Source organism: Trachemys scripta, chromosome 1, assembly GCF_013100865.1.
Source record: "Trachemys scripta elegans isolate TJP31775 chromosome 1, CAS_Tse_1.0, whole genome shotgun sequence".
NCBI lineage: Eukaryota > Metazoa > Chordata > Testudines > Emydidae > Trachemys > Trachemys scripta.
In genome coordinates this window covers 164,301,639-164,322,581 of record NC_048298.1, presented here as the reverse complement: position 1 = coordinate 164,322,581, position 20,943 = coordinate 164,301,639, and the positions used below count along the sequence as shown (strand labels likewise).

Sequence of the window (20,943 nt, the reverse complement as noted above, 5' to 3'; positions counted from 1 at the left end):
GTACTTTAATCTGTGGTTTACAGTCCCAACTACAAATTGACGAGGGGAAAAAACTATGATGACTAAACAGCTTTCTACCCACTAATAAAGGGTAGAAAATACAGGGATTTCTTGCCAGGGAGTTTCTGCTGTATTGCTCTTCATTCACTTCCCTGATTAAGACAAATATATTTGATCAAGTGTGTGATGCAGAAAGAGAAGGAAAGGAGAAGTTAGATCTCCGGGTTAGCAGAGGGCACAGTTTTATTTTAATCACAAGTTTAACAACAAATACGCAGCTCACATTTCAACAGTTCTTGGTTTATCTTTGCTCCTTCCAAAACAAGTGATAAAACATTGCTGTGTAATGAGCTCATTCACAGATGTAATCCAGAGTTGAAGATTACACCAAGAAGCTTCTTAAATTCCCTTTTGTTTCTGACTCTCACCAGCTTTCACCCTTTGCTGGGGTTTCTCTGGAGGCAGCCAGCAGAGTGAAGCCAAGCTCGATTCTTATCTCTCTCACATCTTACTTTACAGAAGCACATTACAACTCACCCCCGCCCCCCCACACACAACCAAATCACTTCTATGGAACAGAAATACTGTATTGGATCTCTGTGTAACCATGCTGTGGGAGAAGCCATTCTAAATAGTATCTGGGGGGATTATGGAAAAGAATTTAACTCTATGGGATAAGCCACCTGAATTGCAGGGTGACTGGGGTGCCTCTGGGTACACGAGTAGGAAGCTTTTCATGTCAAGGTCACTGGCTCAACTGTGGCCCAGCTAGGAAGAAGAATGAACCCATTACTATCTGATGGCTGTACAATGACCTGTGTGAAATGAATGTTTTCATCCCAGTCTGAGGCCTAGCAGATAGGGGTCCACGTCACAAAAACCATACATGCAGTTAAGTGCTAATTAGACCTTTGTTACCCAGCTCAGCAAGGGGATGGAAAGGGCTATGGGAAAGTGAACACTCCTCTCTCTTAGTGGTGATCCCCTGTGGGTGCAGTGAAAAAGACCTATCGTGGAATAAGAAGTTAACATTGCTCAGAGTCTTAGTAGTCACCAGTCTCCAGAGTTGTTGTTGATTTAGCACCTTTCAGTTGCCAAATAGACCTTTGCCCTCAAAGGACCCAGAGAATTTCTCCAAGTGGGCTAACAACAAATCCTTTAGGTTAGAGAGAATTGGGGCACTGGTCTAGCAAGGGTGTTTCACTGTATCAAGGAGCAGCTCTAACATCACCTAGCATGCACGGCTTATACCCTGAGGTGGAAAGTATTCAACATGTTACAAGTAGTTCTAATTATTAAGAAGCCTGGTCCGAAGGAGGGCTAGGAAGGATCATGAGCTTTGGGTTGGAGGAGTGTGCACTATGAAAGGGACCACCTTGTGAGGCGCTTAAATAACTAAACAGATACACGGTTTGGCCAGATTAAGAGAGGACACGTGTACACGTATCTGAAGAATGCCGGCACTAAGAAGGGAGAAGAACTGCTTAGGGTTGTGCCAGGAAATGTCACTAGGAGTGATGGCATGAAATTAAGAGAAGGAGATTTCAGGCTGGATATCAAGAAACATTTGCCACCAGTGAGAACTATTAGACTGCAGAATAATCTCCCAACGGAAACGACAGTTCTTCCATTTCAGGATACTTTTCAAAGTAGACCAAAAAAAAGCATTGGAGAATCACTGGAAATCTTTAAATCAAGACTGGATGTTTTTCTAGAAGATATGCTTTAATTCAATCACAATCAATGCTATTGGACTTGCAGGAGAAATTAAAACAAGTCCTGTGGCAGGTTATGCAGGAGGTTAAACTAGATGATCACAATGGTCCTTTCTGGCCATAAAAATCTATGAAGCTATCCACTAGGGAACAATCTTCAATCGACTCAGGTTTTGGGAGTACATAGACCAGGGGTCAGCAACCTTTGGAACGTGGCTCGCCAGGGTAAGCACCCTGGTGGGCCTGGCTGGTTTGTTTACCTGCTGCGTCCGCAGGTTGGGTGGATTGTGGTTCCTCTTGGCCAATGGGGGCCGTGAGAAGCCGTGGCCAGCATATCCCTTGGCCTGCGCCACTTCCCGCAGCCCCCATTGGCCTGGAGCGGTGAACCGCGGCCAGTGGGAGCCGCGATCGGCCGAACCTGCGGATGCAGCAGGTAAAAAAACCGGCCTGGCCCCCCAGGGTGCTTACCCTGGCGAGCCGCGTGCCAAAGGTTGCCAACTTCTGCCGTAGACTATACCTAGTAGTTCCCCTCTGCTTCTCACCCCCATACTTCTAATTTATGTGATTCTGAAATATAGATTCATCACATCTTTCAATTAATGAAATTTCAAGTAGGTTTTTCCTTTAAGTTTCAGACCATGAATTTACTGCAGTAAATTCTTCTTTATTCAGCACTGAGCAAAGAAACAAGGTGGCCTCTGCCTGGAGCCAGCAAGTTGTGCCACCACTGGAAAAAATCTGGAGGGAGACATTTTCCCACAAATATTCATTGGAAAACTTTTCATAACAATGCCACATTTCAAGATTATTATTGGTGGGAAATATTGGAGTTTGTGTGTGCAGTCTCCAGCTTGTATATAAAAATCTTACAGGCCTCCTGCCATTCAAACAGGTCACGTTTCACAAGGTGCATGTGCAATAAAAAAAGCTTTCCTTGAAACACAGCCAGACTTGGACAAAACAGATCTGGGAGGAAGCCAGGTTAGAGGAAAGCACTTCCAATCCAACAAGTCCCCCAGCTCCAGACAGAAATCAATAAAGACACAGAAGGATATTCCTACAACCACTAAAAGCTTTCACGTAACACTCATTAAGGACTTCCTTTGCTGAGAGAGTTTCTCTATTTTCTTATTTATTCCCCACCCCCGCACCTTACCCCCAAAACGTGGACTCAGGATACTGCCATAGTTTGAGCTTGTCAAATTGGAGAAGACTGGAAAACTACAGTTGTTAATTGTTTAGATAAATAACCTGATTGTAAACCAGCAGCAGCAGCTAAAATGCCTTGCTGGTCAGCAGTGACCCTTCTAAATGGTCAGGAATTCCAGAGGGTGAGGCAGCGCTATTACCGAGCAGAAGGTGGAAGCATCATTTGGAGCAAGTCAGAGTTCACCCCCATCAGGCCTCCACTCAGTTCAGGATTTATTACAAAGTGGCACTTTCTAGCTTTTTCAATCCTTCATGGACTTGTTCCAGCCTATGTCAAAGACCTCATCTCACTACTCCCCACCCATTGGCTTTTTTTCCCTTCACACAGTCTTCATGAGTGCCTTCCCCTCTGTAGAGTCTGCCATGTAGAATAAGCCCACCTTACCTTTCCGCCTCTCGACTTGGACGTCAATCAAGTCAAACTCTGTGCGTAGGTGCTGGAACTAGGGGTGCTGCCGCACTCCCTGGCGTAAAGTGGTTTCCATTAGATACAGGGTTTACTGTTTGGTTTAATGGCTCTCAGCACCCCCACTATACAAATTGTTCCAGCACCCCAACACTGTACCTATTTTCTCATAGTAAAACAGGGATACCACCTCCTGTCTGACATGAAAGAGATATACGGGTAAATTAATTTGCATAAGCACCTTTACTGTTATTGGGCACCTTCTGTCTGAGGCTGGTGAGGTACCTTCAAATCTTAGTCGAAACATTTCTCCTCAAACTATGCTTTTTAATTTCTCCCTACCTTTGCTATTCATCTTTGTAACTATTACTTCAATCCATACTGTATCCTGAATTTAAGTTGTATTTTAACCCATCTTCCACATAAGCCCAACCATAGATATTTATTTTTTTTAGAAAGCTAGGCATGTTGTATCTGCCTGTAATCATTCCTCTAAATTTCACTTGCCTGTCTGAGGAACAGAACAAAAAGGCACCGGGGATAGGAATGGAGCTAGAGGAAGGGAGGTGTGGCATGCACTCTCACATGTGCCCCTGTTCCTAACGATAAGCAGGAAGTCATTTTCTGGTTTGGCATGTTTGCCAACGTCCCTTCTAATTGAGCTCGATGAGTTCCTTTTTCTCCAGAGATGCTTCGGTCTGGCAGCACCAGCATTTCCCATCCAAACTGTATTAAGACAGTTCAGACAAATAGGATTTTAAAATGTCAGCTAATCACTCAGTCAAAGTGAGGCAGCAGGTCGAGCTGCAAGAGAGCTTTTAGAAAAGCTACTACTCGGGGGGACTGGGAAGGCCAGTGCAGATGATATTACAATCAGAACCGGATGAGACTGTGAAATCTGTTCATGTGCCATGAAACTTGAATCACGAATGTGAAAATTTTAAGTCAGCCTTTGCTATTTACCAGATTTATTTTGGGAAACAGCCTTTTTTTTCTCTTGAAAGGACTGAAAAGGGAAATAAGATTCTCTTTTGAAGGGGCGTGGAAGGCTGGCTAGGAAAGATGGCAATGCAACAAACAGACCCATCCCTTACATAGCTCACAGGTTTTCCTCCAAACTGCAGATATTAATGGAGTGCCTTGTTCTTAAACTGTTTAGCATGAATACAAAGTGACACCATATGAATACATTCAAAAGAGTCGTTTTAGTGACCCCCTTCTCGGGGAGGGGGGAAGGCCCACCTTTTCAGGCTTCTCATACTACTCTTTGTACACTGGCAACACAAGCATTCAGGTAACACGCGTGCTGTTGAAACGATAAGCAACTAGCCGTGGTACTCTGAATGGGACCAGAGCATGGGTAATGTCTGCTTTATGATTATAAGCAAAAAGGAAGGGGGGAGTGATAATAAGGCCTAGTAGTGAAACTCATCTGGAAGTTCAGTTCTCAACATTGTCCAGGCTCTTTAAGGTCAGGTGCACTTTCAGTAGGGCTAGTTTCTGACAGCGTCAGAGCCCTGCACAGTTGCAATGGAGGACTGCTTTATAATGACTGCTTAAGGCTTAGCCCGTGGCCCTTGCCACAAGATGTTTCAGTTTTAGATACTGGCTGGTTGAGGATCATTTCATTACTATTTGGCCAACTGGAAATTAACAGATCCCAGTTTGTGCAAACCTCTGTCCTCTCAAACCCAGAATTCCTCTTCCCCCAAAGCTTCAGATACATAATGTGACTCTGGGCTGTGCGTGGGGCCACAGAGAAGAAGTGAGACGGTGCAAGGGGAAGGAACACGTGGGGAACGGGAATAGAGATAAAAATGAAGTTGCTAACTGCATTGATACATTAAAAAAAAAAAGAAAACTGGTCAATTTGCCCATGGAGCCGTTAACTTTGATGGAAATGCTCTTGGGGAATTTGAAATACGTAATCACTAAAAATCCAAGAAATCACCAGTTAAGCCAACATCAATATCCAGAGCAGCCTCAGCTCTTGTATAACCACTCAAAACCCTCCCAGACGGTTCAGCACCATAAAAAAAAGTCACTGAATGCAACATATAACAAATCAGAAATGCACCTACCTGATGCCTCAGTCACACACACAACATCCGTCTATTGGAAATAGCTTAATCTAGGGGCTGGTCTACACTGGGGGGGGATCGATCTAAGATATGCAACTTCACCTACAGGAATAGTGTAGCTGAAGTCGAAGTATCTTAGATCGAATTACCTGGGGTCCATACAGCGCGGGATCGATGGCCGCGGCTCCCCCGTCAACTGTGCTACCGCCACTCGCTCTGGTGGAGTTCCGGAGTCGACAGTGAGCGCGTTCGGGGATCGATATATCACGTCTTAATGAGATGCGATATATTGATCCTGGATAAATCGATTGCTACCCGCCGATACAGCGGGTAGTGAAGACGTACCCTAGTTGATGTTGCAGCTGAGGTTGAGAGTTTGAGTGCAATTCTGAAGAACAGATGTATGCACTGCAGTTGTGTATTTGCTGAAATTCAAAATACCATGTCACACTTTGGAGTCCAAGTATGATTGGGTTTTAAGATGTTTGGGTAGTGGGGCATGCAAGCAGAGGCTGCTGCAATGTTAAAGTTGGCTTAACTGGCAATTTCCTGGATTTTTTGCAATTATATTGATAGGAAATGCACTTGGGCAATTTTACTCCAAACTAATTAAGTTTGCTTTAGAACAGAAATAGGATTCTCCGTGGCTTTTTAGCATTAAAGCTCTCCCAAAGCAATCGTTATATACCAGTAATATAGTGACTAAGCTGGCAAGCGTAGTAGCCATTCTTCACTCAGAGATAGGTCATGCCATGAGAGACTTTCAAGCCTGTATTAGCGAAGGAAGGAATGTGGGCCAGGACTCCAAGGTCAGACCCAGTTCATTTAAAGTATTCCAAGATATAACCAGACGCAATGAACAGCAGAGAAGTGCCTGGGGAGTGGAGATACGCAACATTCTAGCAACCAGACCCATCTCAGCATGAGCTAAGGAATAGCAGCAATGACCCCAGAGGTTAGTGACACTGGCACAAGCACCGTGCTGCACTCAGCTCCCTCCCAAAGCACATACACATTGAATTCTGTACTGACCTGAGGTTTGGAAATCTATCTGGATGGGATTGGATAAGCCATTCACTGCCTCTCGCCACATGCCCCCGCCACCTGGGGACCAGGCAGTTACCACGCAGCGATACAGACCAGCGTCAGACATCTGCGTCTGGTACATCCTATAGCGGAACTCATTCTCCTGAACCTTCTCCAGGACCACACCATCCACTCGGGTCTGGTCTGTCCAGTCTTCCAGTCGTACCACCGAATCCTGGTTCAAGGAGATTATGCGAGTGGTTCCATGAGGGTTTGACTGGTCCATCAGTGGCTTTTCTGCTGTAATGAGAACAGAGTAACGCGGGGTCTTGATGTTTTGGGAAGACACCTTGCATGTCATCTCAAAGGTGTGGCCTGCCACGAAGAACGGCTTCAGTTTCACCGCCTCCACTGTTAGTGTATAATCTGAAAGAGGGAAGGAAATCAGAAGCAATAAGTAGCTGTCTGCATTTATAGAGCACCTTTCAACCCAGCAGATTTTCAAAATGCTTCACAAACGAGTAGACACACTCCTAGAACACTTCACCTATTGCTGGTGTTGTGTGCAAGCTGCTATTTAACAGCCCACACTGTTACATAAACAGCGTAGGATAGGAGGTGAAGAACATTATTCCTGATAGACACGGCAGAGAAACTGTGACAGGTGGAACTTAATTACCCAAGACAGATGTGGCTAGGACATCAAGGATAGTACCCCTACGTTTGAATAAATCCCTAAAGGGATCAGGGCCTCAGTTTTACGTTGCTATAGGAATTGCCATTTCAGATCAAAGTGCTGGGGCATTGGTTCCGCACCAGCGACAAAATGAAAATTGCAGCCTTTTGGATCAACACCAATTCCTGCAGCACTACGGGTTTGCCTTGAAGATCCATTCAAGTAGTGTCCTACCCTGATTTGGCTTAGCTTGCAAGATCAGCTGGGATCAGAGCATAAGGAGGTTTGGTTACAAGAACAAAAAAGTCCCCCACACGCTTTCTACATGTAGGAAAAAAATCCAGGATACATCTTCCTCCACCTCTGGACTTCTCACCTGTACTCTACTTATTTGTCTAAATCAGTCATAACTAATATTGGAATGTTAGAAGTTGCATATTTGACATAATTAATTACAATAAATAAAGAGCAGAGGACTTGCCTTACATTTCCCCACTCCTTCCCAAGTCTGTGGGAGCCTGAATCTTAAATATCCCTTAAGGACAGGATTTTGGAAAGTTCTGCATCTATGAGGGGAGCAGAGTCCCCAGACATGGAAAGTTTGAGCTCAAGAGCAAAGAATCAAAAAAGTTATAGGCAAAAAACAAAAACCAACAAAAAAACAAAAACCAGAGGTAGATAAAGGTAAGTGAGTCGCAAACTTAAGTATATTGTTCACTATTGGGAAAGATCACACACTTGAGAACAGTCCTACTTATTGAGGCACTTAAAACACCCAACACCATAATATCTATGTCCTGGTCTGCACACAGAAGTTGCACTGGTTTCACTGAAGTCAGTTTAAAAACCAGTCAGATAAATAGCTGTACAGAGCATCAATTTACAACTCTCAGTTTAGCTTCCATCAGTACATTTTACAAACAATTTAGTTAAAGTGGTGAAATTTCTGCGTTTAGATAAGAACTTTGTATTAGCTACATTTCAAAGAACAAAAGGAGTTACACAAAGGCCTTGTGGCCAATCCACGAGACAGAGCAATTAGGGCTCCAATTCACATCCCTTCCTTGAGGAATTCAGGGTTCTCTTAACTTTCAACAGTGTCCTAGGTTGGCTGAAGTGGGTGGAAAAGGATGACCCCAATAATATCTTTACAGCTTTGATTGCTGGGATTGATCCTCCATCTATCTCATGAGCTATGGCTCCTTCCAGTGGAGAGGGTACAACCTTCCCCCCCCAACCCACATTATAAGTTGAAAAAGCCTCCAGATTGGCATTGCCCGTCCCCTCTAAACAAAGCAAGATTGATCCCTAAAGCGTTACCCCTTGAGCTGTTTGGGAGACAATATTAACCTGGTCTGCACGAGCATGCTTTCTGTCTAACCTTCGCCACAAAAGACCAGTATATTTGTCAGTCAACCCACGCGAGTCAAGGTATCTGTTGGTTATTATGGCAAGAAAACACAGAAGTGCAAATAGCAGTCAGCTCAGTGTTCAGTACTGTTTTTGCTACAGTGAATTTTCTTCCAGTAATGAAAATGACTCCATATTAAACACAAACCCAGTCACGCTGTGCAAGGCAAACTTTACAGGGCAACAGGGAAATAAGCTAGAGTAAGGCTGCAACACGTACCCCCCAAATTGAAATAAATACTTCTGCCTTCCCCAGGAGAGCAACAAGATACTAGTCATGATTACATTTTGGAGGGTTTTGCCTGTAAGCAGCAGTTTTCCCAATGAGTAAACAGTGCACGAAATGAGAAACTGTGTATGACAACTTTAAAATCAGCACTGTACAAAGTAGATCACGATGCAATGCTACATAAAGCATCAGCAGGAACAGAAAAGGAATATAGTGTTAGCAGTGGTCTGGGTGAGCATGGAATTAGATATTCCTTACAACAAAATTTGAGAATATTAGGATTGCAGTTAGGTGCTCAAAAAAGTCAGGAGATGCCAAAATTGTGGTTGCATGCACAGCCAAGTCTCTGCCCCCTTATGCATGCACATTAAAACACAGTCTAATTATACAATTGCATTCTATTTTTCCATACCATCATTTCTACAGACTTTGATACACTATATTATTTATATTGTTGTAGTACCTAGCAGCCTTGAGTATGCGGTTGTGCTAGGCATTGAACAAACATAGTAAAAGACAGTCCCTGCCCCAAAGAGTTTATAAGCTAAAGACAATATATAACTGCATAACTGAATTTGACTTCTTTATACTTACATTAACTTGGTTGTCATAATGGTCCAATACAACTGAGCATCTTCAGCTCCCATTGGAGTCAATGTGTTTAAGCCTACTTGTATTGAAGTCAACAGGAGTTTGGTCACTGACTTCAACGGGAGCAGGATGAAGCCCAGTGAGGGTTGAAAGCACGAGGACCCCTTGCAAGAAGTGTTCAGCAACGTACACGATCATTAGTATCTCAAAGGAACACATGCAGAGTTGCAGTAAGTGCCTTTTATTATAACGGGTTTTTTTTTGTAGTGTCATTTAAGTAGAAATGCATCTACTTTGTAGTTTTCATGGGACCTGTCAAGCTATTTTAATCTTAATAAACTTAAAATACTACTGTTTTCTCCAAATATAGGATGTGCTGTGAAACAATTAATTTCCAATGCTTTTATTTAGGTGTCACAGATTTGAACTTTGATATTCCTAATTAGAAGAGTACAAGTTTGAAAGCTGAATGTTTCCATAAACTGGCATTTTAACTTGTCATCGTTTCTAAGTGTAAAGCATGTGATCACATTAAGCAGTAACAGTTTGTTAACAGTAAGAGGGAATACAATGAAATCCCATGGACAGTAATGTAGTTATTAAAATAGTTACCGGTGCAATTGGATTCTGAATGCCTATTCTAGGCAGCAGTGGGCATACCACAGTTTAAGTTGGAACTGAGTTTCCATTGTAAGAAAACCTATTTTGGCAGGTTAGGTCGGAAATGCGTAGAATTATTCTATCAAATTTAAGTAAATCAGACAAGGGGTTGATACACTAGGAGTAGAGGATGAATTAGAATCATCTAACTATTTCGCCACTCTGTAGCCAGAAAATGGAAAGAAGAGAAAACCTAGTTTGCTGGACTTGCCTAGTTAAGATCTAGTGCCCAGAACCTGGTTAAATAACAAGTAATAATGGTAGATGGCACATCAATTCGGGTGTGGTAGGGCTCAGCAGAAGTTCAACAGACCAAGCCTGAAAGCAGCAAGAGTCAGGCTTGAGTGGGAAGAGAGGGATAGGGGTTTGCCCACTTCCTGGCTCTTCTGCAAGTAGGAAGGTAAGCAAGATGGGGATGGGGACTCCCCTTAAGTAGGCTGTCCCCCAGGCACTCTGTGCTTGCCCAGTCCCCTCCTATAAGGCAGTGATACTCACACTGTGGCTCGCAAGCCACAAGTGGCTCTTTAATGTGTCTCATGGCACTCTTTGCAGCATATGATGTTAAAACAATGTGAGATTTAATTAATAACCAACCTAAGTTATTAACCAATCAGGATGCTTTTACCACTGATGTCTGAGTATCACTACTATAAGGTCTACCAAGGGGGCTTTGGGAGATCTGAGGAGGAAGGGGAAGCAGCACAGAAGGGGACTATCACCTTCCTGCCACTTCCTGGGCCTCAGGCAGGGAGCCTGAATGATCTCTTTCCTTGCCTCCCTTTCTGCCCCAGCCCTCACCTTGTCCTCTTGGTCACAGTTCTGCTTCCCCCACCCTTGCATGGGGTCCAGAGAATAGAGAGGGGGCAGCAGGGAAGAGGTTCTTCATTCCCTGGCACCACAATCTCCACCCTAAAAACCCTTACTGAGCCCATCCAATGAGCCTACTTAGGCTCCTCAACCACCACGTGTCAGGTGGCTGAAGAGCAAGACTCAGGGGGAGTAAAGGGGAGGGAAAAATCACAGAGAAATGGGAGACAGCCCACCAACTCTGTGGAGGATTAGAAGGCAGCAAGGAGGGCGAGGAAGAAGTTCTTCACATGACCTGCTCCAGAGAAACCAGACAACGGCAAGAGTCAAGGTAGGGGGAAGTTCTTCCACTGGATTTTGATCACCTTCAAGTCTCCTGCAAACCCTATACATCTTCCTTTCCTGCAGATCTTAGGACAGCCCCAGGCCAGTGGCGCTTAGGAAGTTGACAGGGATGTGGCTCCACTCCTAGGCTCTTTAGGAGAGGGGCCCCTGATTCTTAGGGCCTACAGGGGGTTCATATAAGTGGGACTCCTTTTGGCAGGCCATAGGTTTATAGCATCAAGACTCCTTTCCAAATGCTGGTGCATACGAACTGTGGTTAGCAGATGATTTATGACCAGTTACTGATGGTTTCACATATGCCTGCAATGACCTCCTTTTAAGGATTGCTTGATCAGGGCTCCTCTCCTGGCTTTCGAAACAGGAAACAGTTCATTTCCAGAAATTATGCATTTTTAAATTAAGAAGTCAGTTAAGAGTGGTGGTGACAACACTCAGCTTGATTTATGGACCAACTGTCCAACTCTTGCTCACGCACATCTTGCCTGGAAGGTTCTTTTTAAGTAGTTTTCAGTCGATAAATACAAGCACAATAAAGTCTGCAGTCCATGTATGTAACAAACAGAGGAACAGCACCTTCGTCTATTTCCATCTTGACCTATGACTTTACCCAAGCATTTATGTACTCAAACCACATGCTTTGAAAATGGCTTTAATAATGTAAGGTATCCTTAGATACGTTATATAAAGTGTACGTAATTTAATTAATTATATGTCATACGTCCCCATTTGAACTCCTAACTCTTTTAAGAGGAACAGAGCACAACTTTGAATTTAAAATGCTTTTCACTACATAGTAAACAGAGTCATAATTGATAAACCTAGTAATTTCAATGTCTACAATGCAGAGCATTTTGAAATAAGTCAGTTTCTACTGCAGCATTACAGCTAACTTATTAGCACCTCCTGAGGACTGGTTACAGTAATGAAATGTTTTGTTCATTGGAGGTTTTTACATCATTGCCATAGTACCTGAATGCTTCCACCCCTCCCCCCAATCTCCCTAGTCGGAGTTTGGCATTTGTTAGCTCAAATGGGACAGAATTAAGATTGTGATTGATGTTTTAAATGGCTGTGGTTAACTGTAAAATTATACCTTTAACTCTGAATTTCCTATTTAACACTAACATTCTTGAAAGTTTATACATATTTGAAATATTTTTGCCTTCCACCTTACCTATTGGGGGGGAGGGAGGGAGGGACTTGGCTGGAAATTTTTGCTATTTTATATTTACTCTGTAATAAGAGTGGTGTATTGCTTCTTGCTCCCAATTTTCATGGCCAACCTGGCATAGCTGGCATACACCGAAGAGAACAGAGTATTGCAAGATGGCCCATATGGGTCTGTAATGTTTATAGAAAAAAGTGGTTTCATGTTTTATATTTCATTTGAGAAATACCATCACTTGTAATCATGTAATTAGGGGACTGTCATGATTTATACACACATGCAGTTGAGTTACTGTTGCATGTGGACACCACTCAGCTCCGTATCTCCGTTTCATGCCCCCAAATGGTGCTCTCTCGACTTTCCCAATGCCTGTCTGAGACTAGGGCCTGAATCAGAGCTAACTGGCTGTGGCTCAGTCCAGATAAGACAGGAGTGATGCTGACTGGATAAGGGAAGCAGTCAGATGGCAGAGGCAATATTGGTTCTCATGAGAGAAGGGATACATCTGCTTTTTATTAAGGGTCACAGCCTGCTGATCCTACTGAACCTTGAGTTACTTCTGGAATTCCAGGAAACAGTAGTATCTGAGCATGTTCTTATCCATCTGCACTTTATAAGTACATTGCTACAACTATCCACACCTTTCTCACCTTCATATTAGATTATGGCAGTGAGCTATTCTTGGGGCTACCCTACTTAGTGTTTCATGCATGAAGCATATTACACTAGTACTTCATAAACTGTGCTAGCTTTCAACTAGTTTTTGGGTACAATTCAAGATTTTAGGTTTAAACTATAAAGCCTAGTATGTTTTGGGTCCTAGCTGTTTTATAAATGCTTCATGCTGGGAACTGAAATCAGCTGGAAGACTCAAGTTGACAATCTACAGTTTATGTCTTGAGGGCTTACTGTGGAAAAGCATTTTCAGCAAAAGGCCTTTTCTCAGATTCACTTCTCCAACTCATCTGATAGAGCTGGAGTTGGCTGACAGTCAGGACATGCTGCAAATCCTACATCTTCAATCAGACTTTTGCACACATGGGATACAGTGGGAGGAACTGATTTTCAAAGATGGGTAGGAAGCTTTTTGTTTTGCTTTTGGAGAGTCTGATGTGTCAATTCTAGGACCTAATACACAGAGGGATTTTTTTTATAAACATGCCTAAGGTGCCAGTAGGTACAATATACATTTGCAATATAAATCAGAGGGCCATGGTGATTTAATATGGAACCCCCCTTTGTCTATGAACAATCCCCTTCATGAGAACATCTAAGCCTACTAGAACAAGACCACTGTAAAACCAGTTCTTACAATGATGCTCTGATCCCAGAAGTGCCAAGGAAAGGGTAGAGAACAACCTCTCCAATTGGAGTGACTCAGTCATCCCCAGGACTCCAAGAGAGTCATTTCCCTTCCCAGGAATGTCCTATTTAGATTTCACATTAAGGTAGCACTGTTCTGCTCTACAGGGCACTCCGGCCTGCCTTTATCTACATCCCACTTCATAGCCTTTGGTACCGTACTGCCATAGGCAGGGACACGAAGCCAGTATTCTCAATCTAGCCAAGTTTATCCACCTTCTGATTCATCCAAGCCTAAGGATCAAAAGGGGACTGCTTCAGAAGAAAGAGGAAAAGAAAGCACAGCAGGGATCACCAGGAAACATACATGTGCTTAGACCAGTGATGGGCAACCTGTGGCCCATCAGGGTAATCCGCTGGCGGGCTACGAGACAAGTGTTTACATTGACCATCCGCAGGCTTAGCCGCCCGCAGCTCCAAGTGGCAGCAGTTTGCCGTTCCTGGCCAATGGGAGCTGTGGGAAGTGGCAGCCAGCACGTCTCTGGGGCCCACGCTGCTTCCCACAGCTCTCATTGGCTGGGAACGGCGAACCGTGGCCTCTGGGAGCTGGGGGCGGCCCTGCCTGCGGACGGTCAATGTAAACACTGTCTCGCGGCCCACCAGCGGATTACTCTGACGGGCTGTAGGTTGCCCACCACTGGCTTAGACAGTTATTGCTGAACAGGAGCAAGGAAAGGTCACATAAGGGAAAAGAGTGTGCATTTCTGCATCCCTAATAAAAGACATCAATATTTTTTACACTAATGTATGAAACTAACTGTACCCCACTCACTGCCATAGCTGGGATCATCAATGAAGCCAGGTATGGATTTAGGCTAAAATAGGGCTCAGATTGCCCTATTCTAACTGCCAGAAGCTGGATCACAGAAAAACTGCCCTGTTCTGTTCATTCCCTCTGAAGCATCTGTCCCGGGCCACTGTCAGAAGACAGGATACTGGGCTGGAAGGACCATTGGTTTGACACAGTATGGCCATTCGTATGTCTTTTGTGATCAAAACAGAAAGCTCTCCCCAAAACCACTCCCCAACAGTTGCTACTGGGGAAAGAATAGGGGCTCCTATTAATGTGATCTATGAAATATTGCTTTTCTCTTTCATTGCACACAGAACACAAGCTACAGAGCAGCACCACCATCAACATTTCCCTCTGGACAGGCCAGCCAGTGGTAGTTGTGCAGGTTACAGAAAAATCAAAGATTATTTGGTACTTAGAAAGAGAATGCTTCAGAAGTTGAGTAAAGAATGAAATGGGGAAAACATTTCTTCACATTTCCTAATACCAAGCAATAGTGCAACTTATTAACCTTTAAAGAAAGACTGGCCGGAAAGGTAAAAAAAAAAAAAGGAGGAGCTTTCCTCAAGCAATGTAACCTGAATCCTTCTAGGGTATGCATCTCCTCCCATCTGCAGTAGTGCCACAAACTCATCTTCGGAGTCAGACTCCTGGAACCTCCAATTAATTAAAAGGGTCAAAAGTGCAACAGAAATCCTCCCTATACCTACATATACAAAAGCGCACAGCTTATGTTGGCAGCAGGAAAAGAACTAATAGATAAGATCCCGGAAAGAAACCACAAGAATACATCCCCAACTTACGGTCAGTCTGGGTGTTACTCCAAATAGACCAAGGTCAAAGGCAAAAAAAATCCTAGCCAAATTATTCCCTTCGGTCTTGCAGTACTTCCTGACTTGTGAGACTGGCTGTTTCAATTCTATAAAAGTTACAGTATTCCTTTGTTGCTTCTACTATTTAATGTACACTTTTTCAAGGCCTTAGCAGAATATACTTCTGGGTAATAACTGAAGACAAGTTTTCAAAGAGAATTATCAATTCAAAATGTGGCCATAATAACAATCACTGAAAAGACAGATGGTTATAAGGGAGGGAGAGTTTAGAAACAAAGAGAAAAAAAAATGCACTTTTCCACCAATCCCCACCCACCCTGACAAAAACAGAAAAAAGGGAGATTGTGGCTAGAACAGATGTTCTGACAGGATTGGCGTTTAATGCAGTTACCTTTAAAATCTTTTCAGTTGCCTTAAGTAACACTACCTCAATATTTGCCCTGTCCCCCTCTAGGTAGCGCTGCAAACACCAAAGTACTGTTATCTAAGGCAAATTGGAAGGTTAAAAGTAAGGGTAATCACTATACAAGCCTCTCCAATGCACAGTCTACAAGTGAAGAGTATCAACTCTTAATTCTCATGAATCTGTCCTACACTAGCAAGTATCAAGAAGAGCTGTGAAAGGGTCACAATTTCTTTTCACTTCTATTTTCAGTTATTTCTGAAGCACAAGAATCATGCAGCTTCTGCTCACAATGTAAACCAGGGTGATCGCTGCATGGGACTTCAGGCCAAGAAAAATCAACTAATTTTAGGCCAAATATTTAGATTTCGTATAAGAAATGGAGGGTTTTACAAAGCCCGGTAGTGTTTGTAGAATGTGTGGCTGTCTAAAGAACAATATAATTGAAAGGAGAAGTTCTCTCTCATTCGAACATTCCCATGCAGTGCTGCAAACCCAAATTCAACAGCAGGCATGAGATCCAAACCAGCCTGGAATCTCCATGCAAGCAGACAACTTTGTTTTATATGCAAGCATCTATGATGAAAGCAGTATATCTCTGAGACAGTGTACCCCATAAGGCTTCATGAGGAGGGGGTGCTTATAAATGTATGTATGATATAACTGGAATATGTTTTGTGCTGCCTGTGCCATGTAACATATCTCCGTAAAGGTTATGGTCTACTATATCTATTCATCCTATTTGTACATATATATATCATTTTCTACTTAAGGTTAAGAATATGGGCTGTATGCTTGCTTGGTTTCTAAGTAAGCTTTGGGAAGCATTTGGTCAGCTTCTTTAGGAAGGAATTCGCCAGGTTAAGTACCTGATCAGGAAACACTTGGGGAACAATGCATCTTGGAATGCTCCAATCCACATGAGAAGTCTTCCTGGAGACATGCAAGATGCCATGTGGACAATAGCGTTGGCCTGTAAAGACTGAGTCATGCAGGGGCATGTGACTTGCCCAGGTGACTCCAGAACTCCATCTTGGAGCTGGTCTTTGCATAGGAGGGGGGTCTTCACCCACAAGAGAGTCTATTTAAACCCGTGGGAGACCCCTCCAGTTTGTCTTCAGCTGGCTAAAGAAGGAGCCTCTCCACCCCTCCCAGGATACTTGAAGGAGACTGAAACAAAGGACAGTAACTACAGGGGGTGTGAGTGATTGCTGGACCCAGGCTAAAAGGAGATTAGCCTGTAAAAGGGAGTGTTCTGGAACTGGTGAGGAACTTATCTGTATTTAGTTTGATTAGACATAGATTTGCGCATTTTATTTTATTTTGCTTGTGACTTACTTTGTTCTGTCTGTTACTACTTGGAACCACTTAAATCCTATTTTCTGTATTTAATAAAATCACTTTTTATTTAGTAATTTACTCAGAGTATGTATTAATACCTGGGGGAGCAAACAACTGTGCATATCTCTCTATCAGTGTTATAGAGGGCGAACAATTTCTGGGTTTGCCCTGCATAAGCTTTATGCAGGGTAAAACGGATTTATTTGGGTTTAGACCCCATTGGGAGTTGGGCATCTGAGTGCTAAAGACAAGCACACTTCTGTGAGCTATTTTCAGGTAAACTTGCAGCTTTGAGACAAGTGATTCAGACCCTGGGTCTGTGTTGGAACCAGACGGGAGTGTCTGGCTCAGCAAGACAGGGTGCTGGAGTCCTGAGCTGGCAGGGAAAACAGGAGCAGGGGTAGTCTTTTGCACATCGGGTGGCAGCTCCCAAGGGGGTTTCTGTGATCCAACCGGTCACAATCTCACTGTCAGATTTCTTTGGTATTAAATAACCTCAAGTACCATTAGTAGCACTTTTGTTTGTTTGTTTGTTTACATAAAAGTTATGTTCGGTGTTGAAATAAAAAAAATAAACAAAAGTGAAGTGAAGTGAAGTGAAGTTAGATCTAGCCAAGATGCCTTCAAAACAAAGAGAAGAACTTTACACAGACTACGTCAGAAACCAGTCATGACGTATCTTAATGACTGGCTCTATTTGCAAAGCTGAGCAAGCAGAAAAGCCTTTAAGCTATATCGGTCTCCTGAGAATGAACAAGGTAGATTAACAATTGCACATTAATGGACAAACAAGACAGTTACTGCATAAGACAAGCCAGAAGAAGAGTCCTCAATCTCTACACGTGGCTTTTACGTTTCAGCAAGGAACTGAACACCTATGTATCCCAATGGATCAATGAATGCAGTACAAAGTCTTCCCTCCTTTCTGTAAAGCATGGATGGACACTGGTCTTTCCCAAACTGCGGTGTCTCTCAAATTCTCTCAGTGTTGTACTAGCACCAGTGTAGCATTGCTAACCATGAGTGAATCTCAGAAAAATCTCAGTGGGAGGCACAAGCTGTATTTAGAACAGGCCAACTTTTGGCTTCCAAGGGGACATGCAAAAGGTTCTCTCCTTAGGCAAGCACACGGGAGGCAGACTGCTCTCTTGTTATTAGGCTTGGGAGCAGTCAGGAACTCAAAATCACCAAAGATTCTTGTTAAACCAATTAGCACAAGGAACAGAAAAGCATGCAGCAGCTTAACTCTTTCGTGGCTGCTGGCTACAATGTTGGTGACCATCAGGTCCTGGAGCTTTGGGGTAGGGAGGAGGGAAGAACCTTACTGCTTGCAAAACTGACTGGGTGGGGGAGAAGGATAAGAAGGTTTTAGCCAAATTGCTGAAAAGTAAGTGCGGATGGAGTAAGTCAGTCCTAATATGTTCACACCAGATTTCTCATTTTCTCACTACATAGGTTGTGTGTGTGTGCGCGCGCACATGTGTAGAGAGAGAGTTGTCTTTCATGTCAGCAAGTGCCCCACTCCTTTCCAGTAAATGTCTTTTTTAGAAAACCTTCTGGCACTTGGGCTACAATAGTTACACTTGCATATCAGTTAATATTGTGAAACTAGCAGAAATTTTGGAAGAGTGCCAGAACAGGAATATTTATACCTGCCACAATTTTTTCCACAGAAATTAACACGGGCAAAGACATCTCATAGCTCCAGGTTGCCCCAGCTGAACAGAAGACTGCTATACACAGCACACATACACGCTGCATGTTGTGGCATACAGCTTAGTTTCCTGAGGGCAACATCCCTTGTACCACAAAAGCAGGTTCTCTTCATCAGATGTTTCTATTGGCATGGTGCTTGGTATTTCTGTTTGCACCTACTAGTGATCAGACTGAGTGCCTGCCATATTAATGATTGGACTAACTGCCATGTGAGGTCTTTCCTATGAATGAGATCACATCACTGCTGGAGAAGCAAGCTTCAGAGAAACATGGTAACTTGTTTGATCTTGCAGGGATTACACCTCTCCATTCCCAGGCCAAGTTACAAATCGTGTTTTGAACGTTATGCATGATTCTTACAGATCTTCTCTTTGCTGGAACTGAATCACTGTAGGGATTCCCTGTGGTCCCTCTCTAGTCTGAGGCTGTGACCTGAGCCGTTTTAAACTGGTTCAAGCTAGCTGGGTTTTAGACATGGCTTTGGCAATCAAGGGTGGAGGGGATCAGACTGTTTAAGCAAATATATTTTGGAAGATGCACATTAAACAAAGAGAAAGTTTATAAAAGCCTTTTGCCTAAATGCTATGTGCTAGTCTAATCCCCCACTCAGTGACCCTACATCTAAATTGGAACACTGTTGTTAAACTCTGTTTTAAACATATTTTGGACCAACCCAAAAGTACCCAGCTAGACAGAGTCAGTCTGAACCCATTTTAAACTGGTTTTGAGAATTGGTTGAGGTAATTTTTTTTTAGCCCCTGTGTAGATGGGGCCTCAGTGATGAACGGTCGAAGTCTTGCCCATCCATAGTTACCCTCCTTCCAGAAAACCAGCTCTAAATGGGATTCCAACACTGTATGGCTCTCACACTTAGCCATTATTTTTCAAAAGCCAGTTCTTTGCATGCCTGCAAGTTTCTCTGTGGTGCCTTCTTAAAGCCAGCACCTACAGGTAAAGGATGGGAGGGAGAAGACTACAGCTTCCAGGCTGTAAGCTTGTCAAGGCATGGACGGTCTTCATTTTGGGCCTTACAAAGTACCAAGCACAGGTTACCGACTTAACAATAAAGGCATTACAGAGGCAAAGAGAATGTCCCAGTTGTTGGCAATGAGATGCATCCTGGAAAAATCTTTACGTGGGAGATAAAGATCTTGACCGCTTGAGCTTTGTGTACCATGACATTTTTCTTAATAGAAGGCACAATAACCTCAGTGCCCTGGCCTGATTCCAGTTCTAAAAGTTACATTCTGCCTTCCTAAATTCCCACTGCAGTTTGATGGATACAGTGTTATTCTTCACTTCCTTTCCAAAACATTACATGATACTGTTAGTACCATTAAGTAATTGCTCCCTTTCACTCCAGAAGGGGCTAAAATTCTGTAGTGGATGAAACAAATCCTAAATGTATATATACACGTAGCTTCCAAAGCCCACTGGAATACTTCTGGATGACAGGTGCTATATAAGAGAAAGCTAAGAAATCAGCAGCTACCAGCAGCAAGAGATTTAAACCAGTAAGTGTGAAGTACTTACCTTGGGTAGCCCAGAAAACACTGACTGGCATGGAAGTCACATCCTTGCTCTTTACCCAGCTGTTGTTGTGGTGCCAGCTCCAGGCAGAGACGACACAGTAATAATCCCCTCTGTCTGCTTCAGAAGTCCACTGGATTCGTAAACTGAAAGTATCCACGGCCTGTTTAGAGAAAATAATTTCCCCATTCTGGGTCCTCTCTCTGCTCTTATCCCCAACCAGCAACGTCCAGTCTGCATCCATAGTGGCAAGAAGTTCATCTGTCACAACAGTGTCACTGCGCAGGCGCATTCTGTAGTACCAGGAGACCGTAAAACGTAGGTTTGCTTCTGTGTTCTGTGCATTCATGATCCTGCACTCCAGTTCTGTGGGGTCGTCTGAAAATTTAGGTGTTTTAGAAGCATTCAGAACTATCTGGTAATCCAGCTCTGCAAGGGAATTGGGAAAGTGGGAAGAAAGCCAAGAGAACATGTTAAAAGTCGCAAGTAAAAAGGAAACACCAAGGTAACAGTGAAAACCAAGTGCAGTCCTGATATCTGGAGCTATCAAACATGACACATAAAAAGCATGTGGGCTAAATATAGAAGATTTGTAAAATCAGAGGATTGGGAACCTGGACTCTGGCTCTGCCATAGATTTGT

General features: G+C 43.3%; 1 protein-coding gene across 2 annotated transcripts in view; it reads right to left on the bottom strand.

Moving 5' to 3' along the window:
- PTGFRN (prostaglandin F2 receptor inhibitor) overlaps positions 1-20,943 on the bottom strand; it is a 144,520-nt gene that overhangs the window by 24,621 nt on the left and 98,956 nt on the right. For both annotated transcript variants that reach the window (XM_034791902.1, XM_034791892.1), the window contains 2 exons: positions 20,305-20,730; positions 6,444-6,863 (listed from right to left, as the gene is read on the bottom strand). In XM_034791902.1, coding sequence (XP_034647793.1) covers positions 6,444-6,863; positions 20,305-20,730 — 846 coding nt within the window. The remainder of the gene's footprint in view (positions 1-6,443; positions 6,864-20,304; positions 20,731-20,943) is intronic.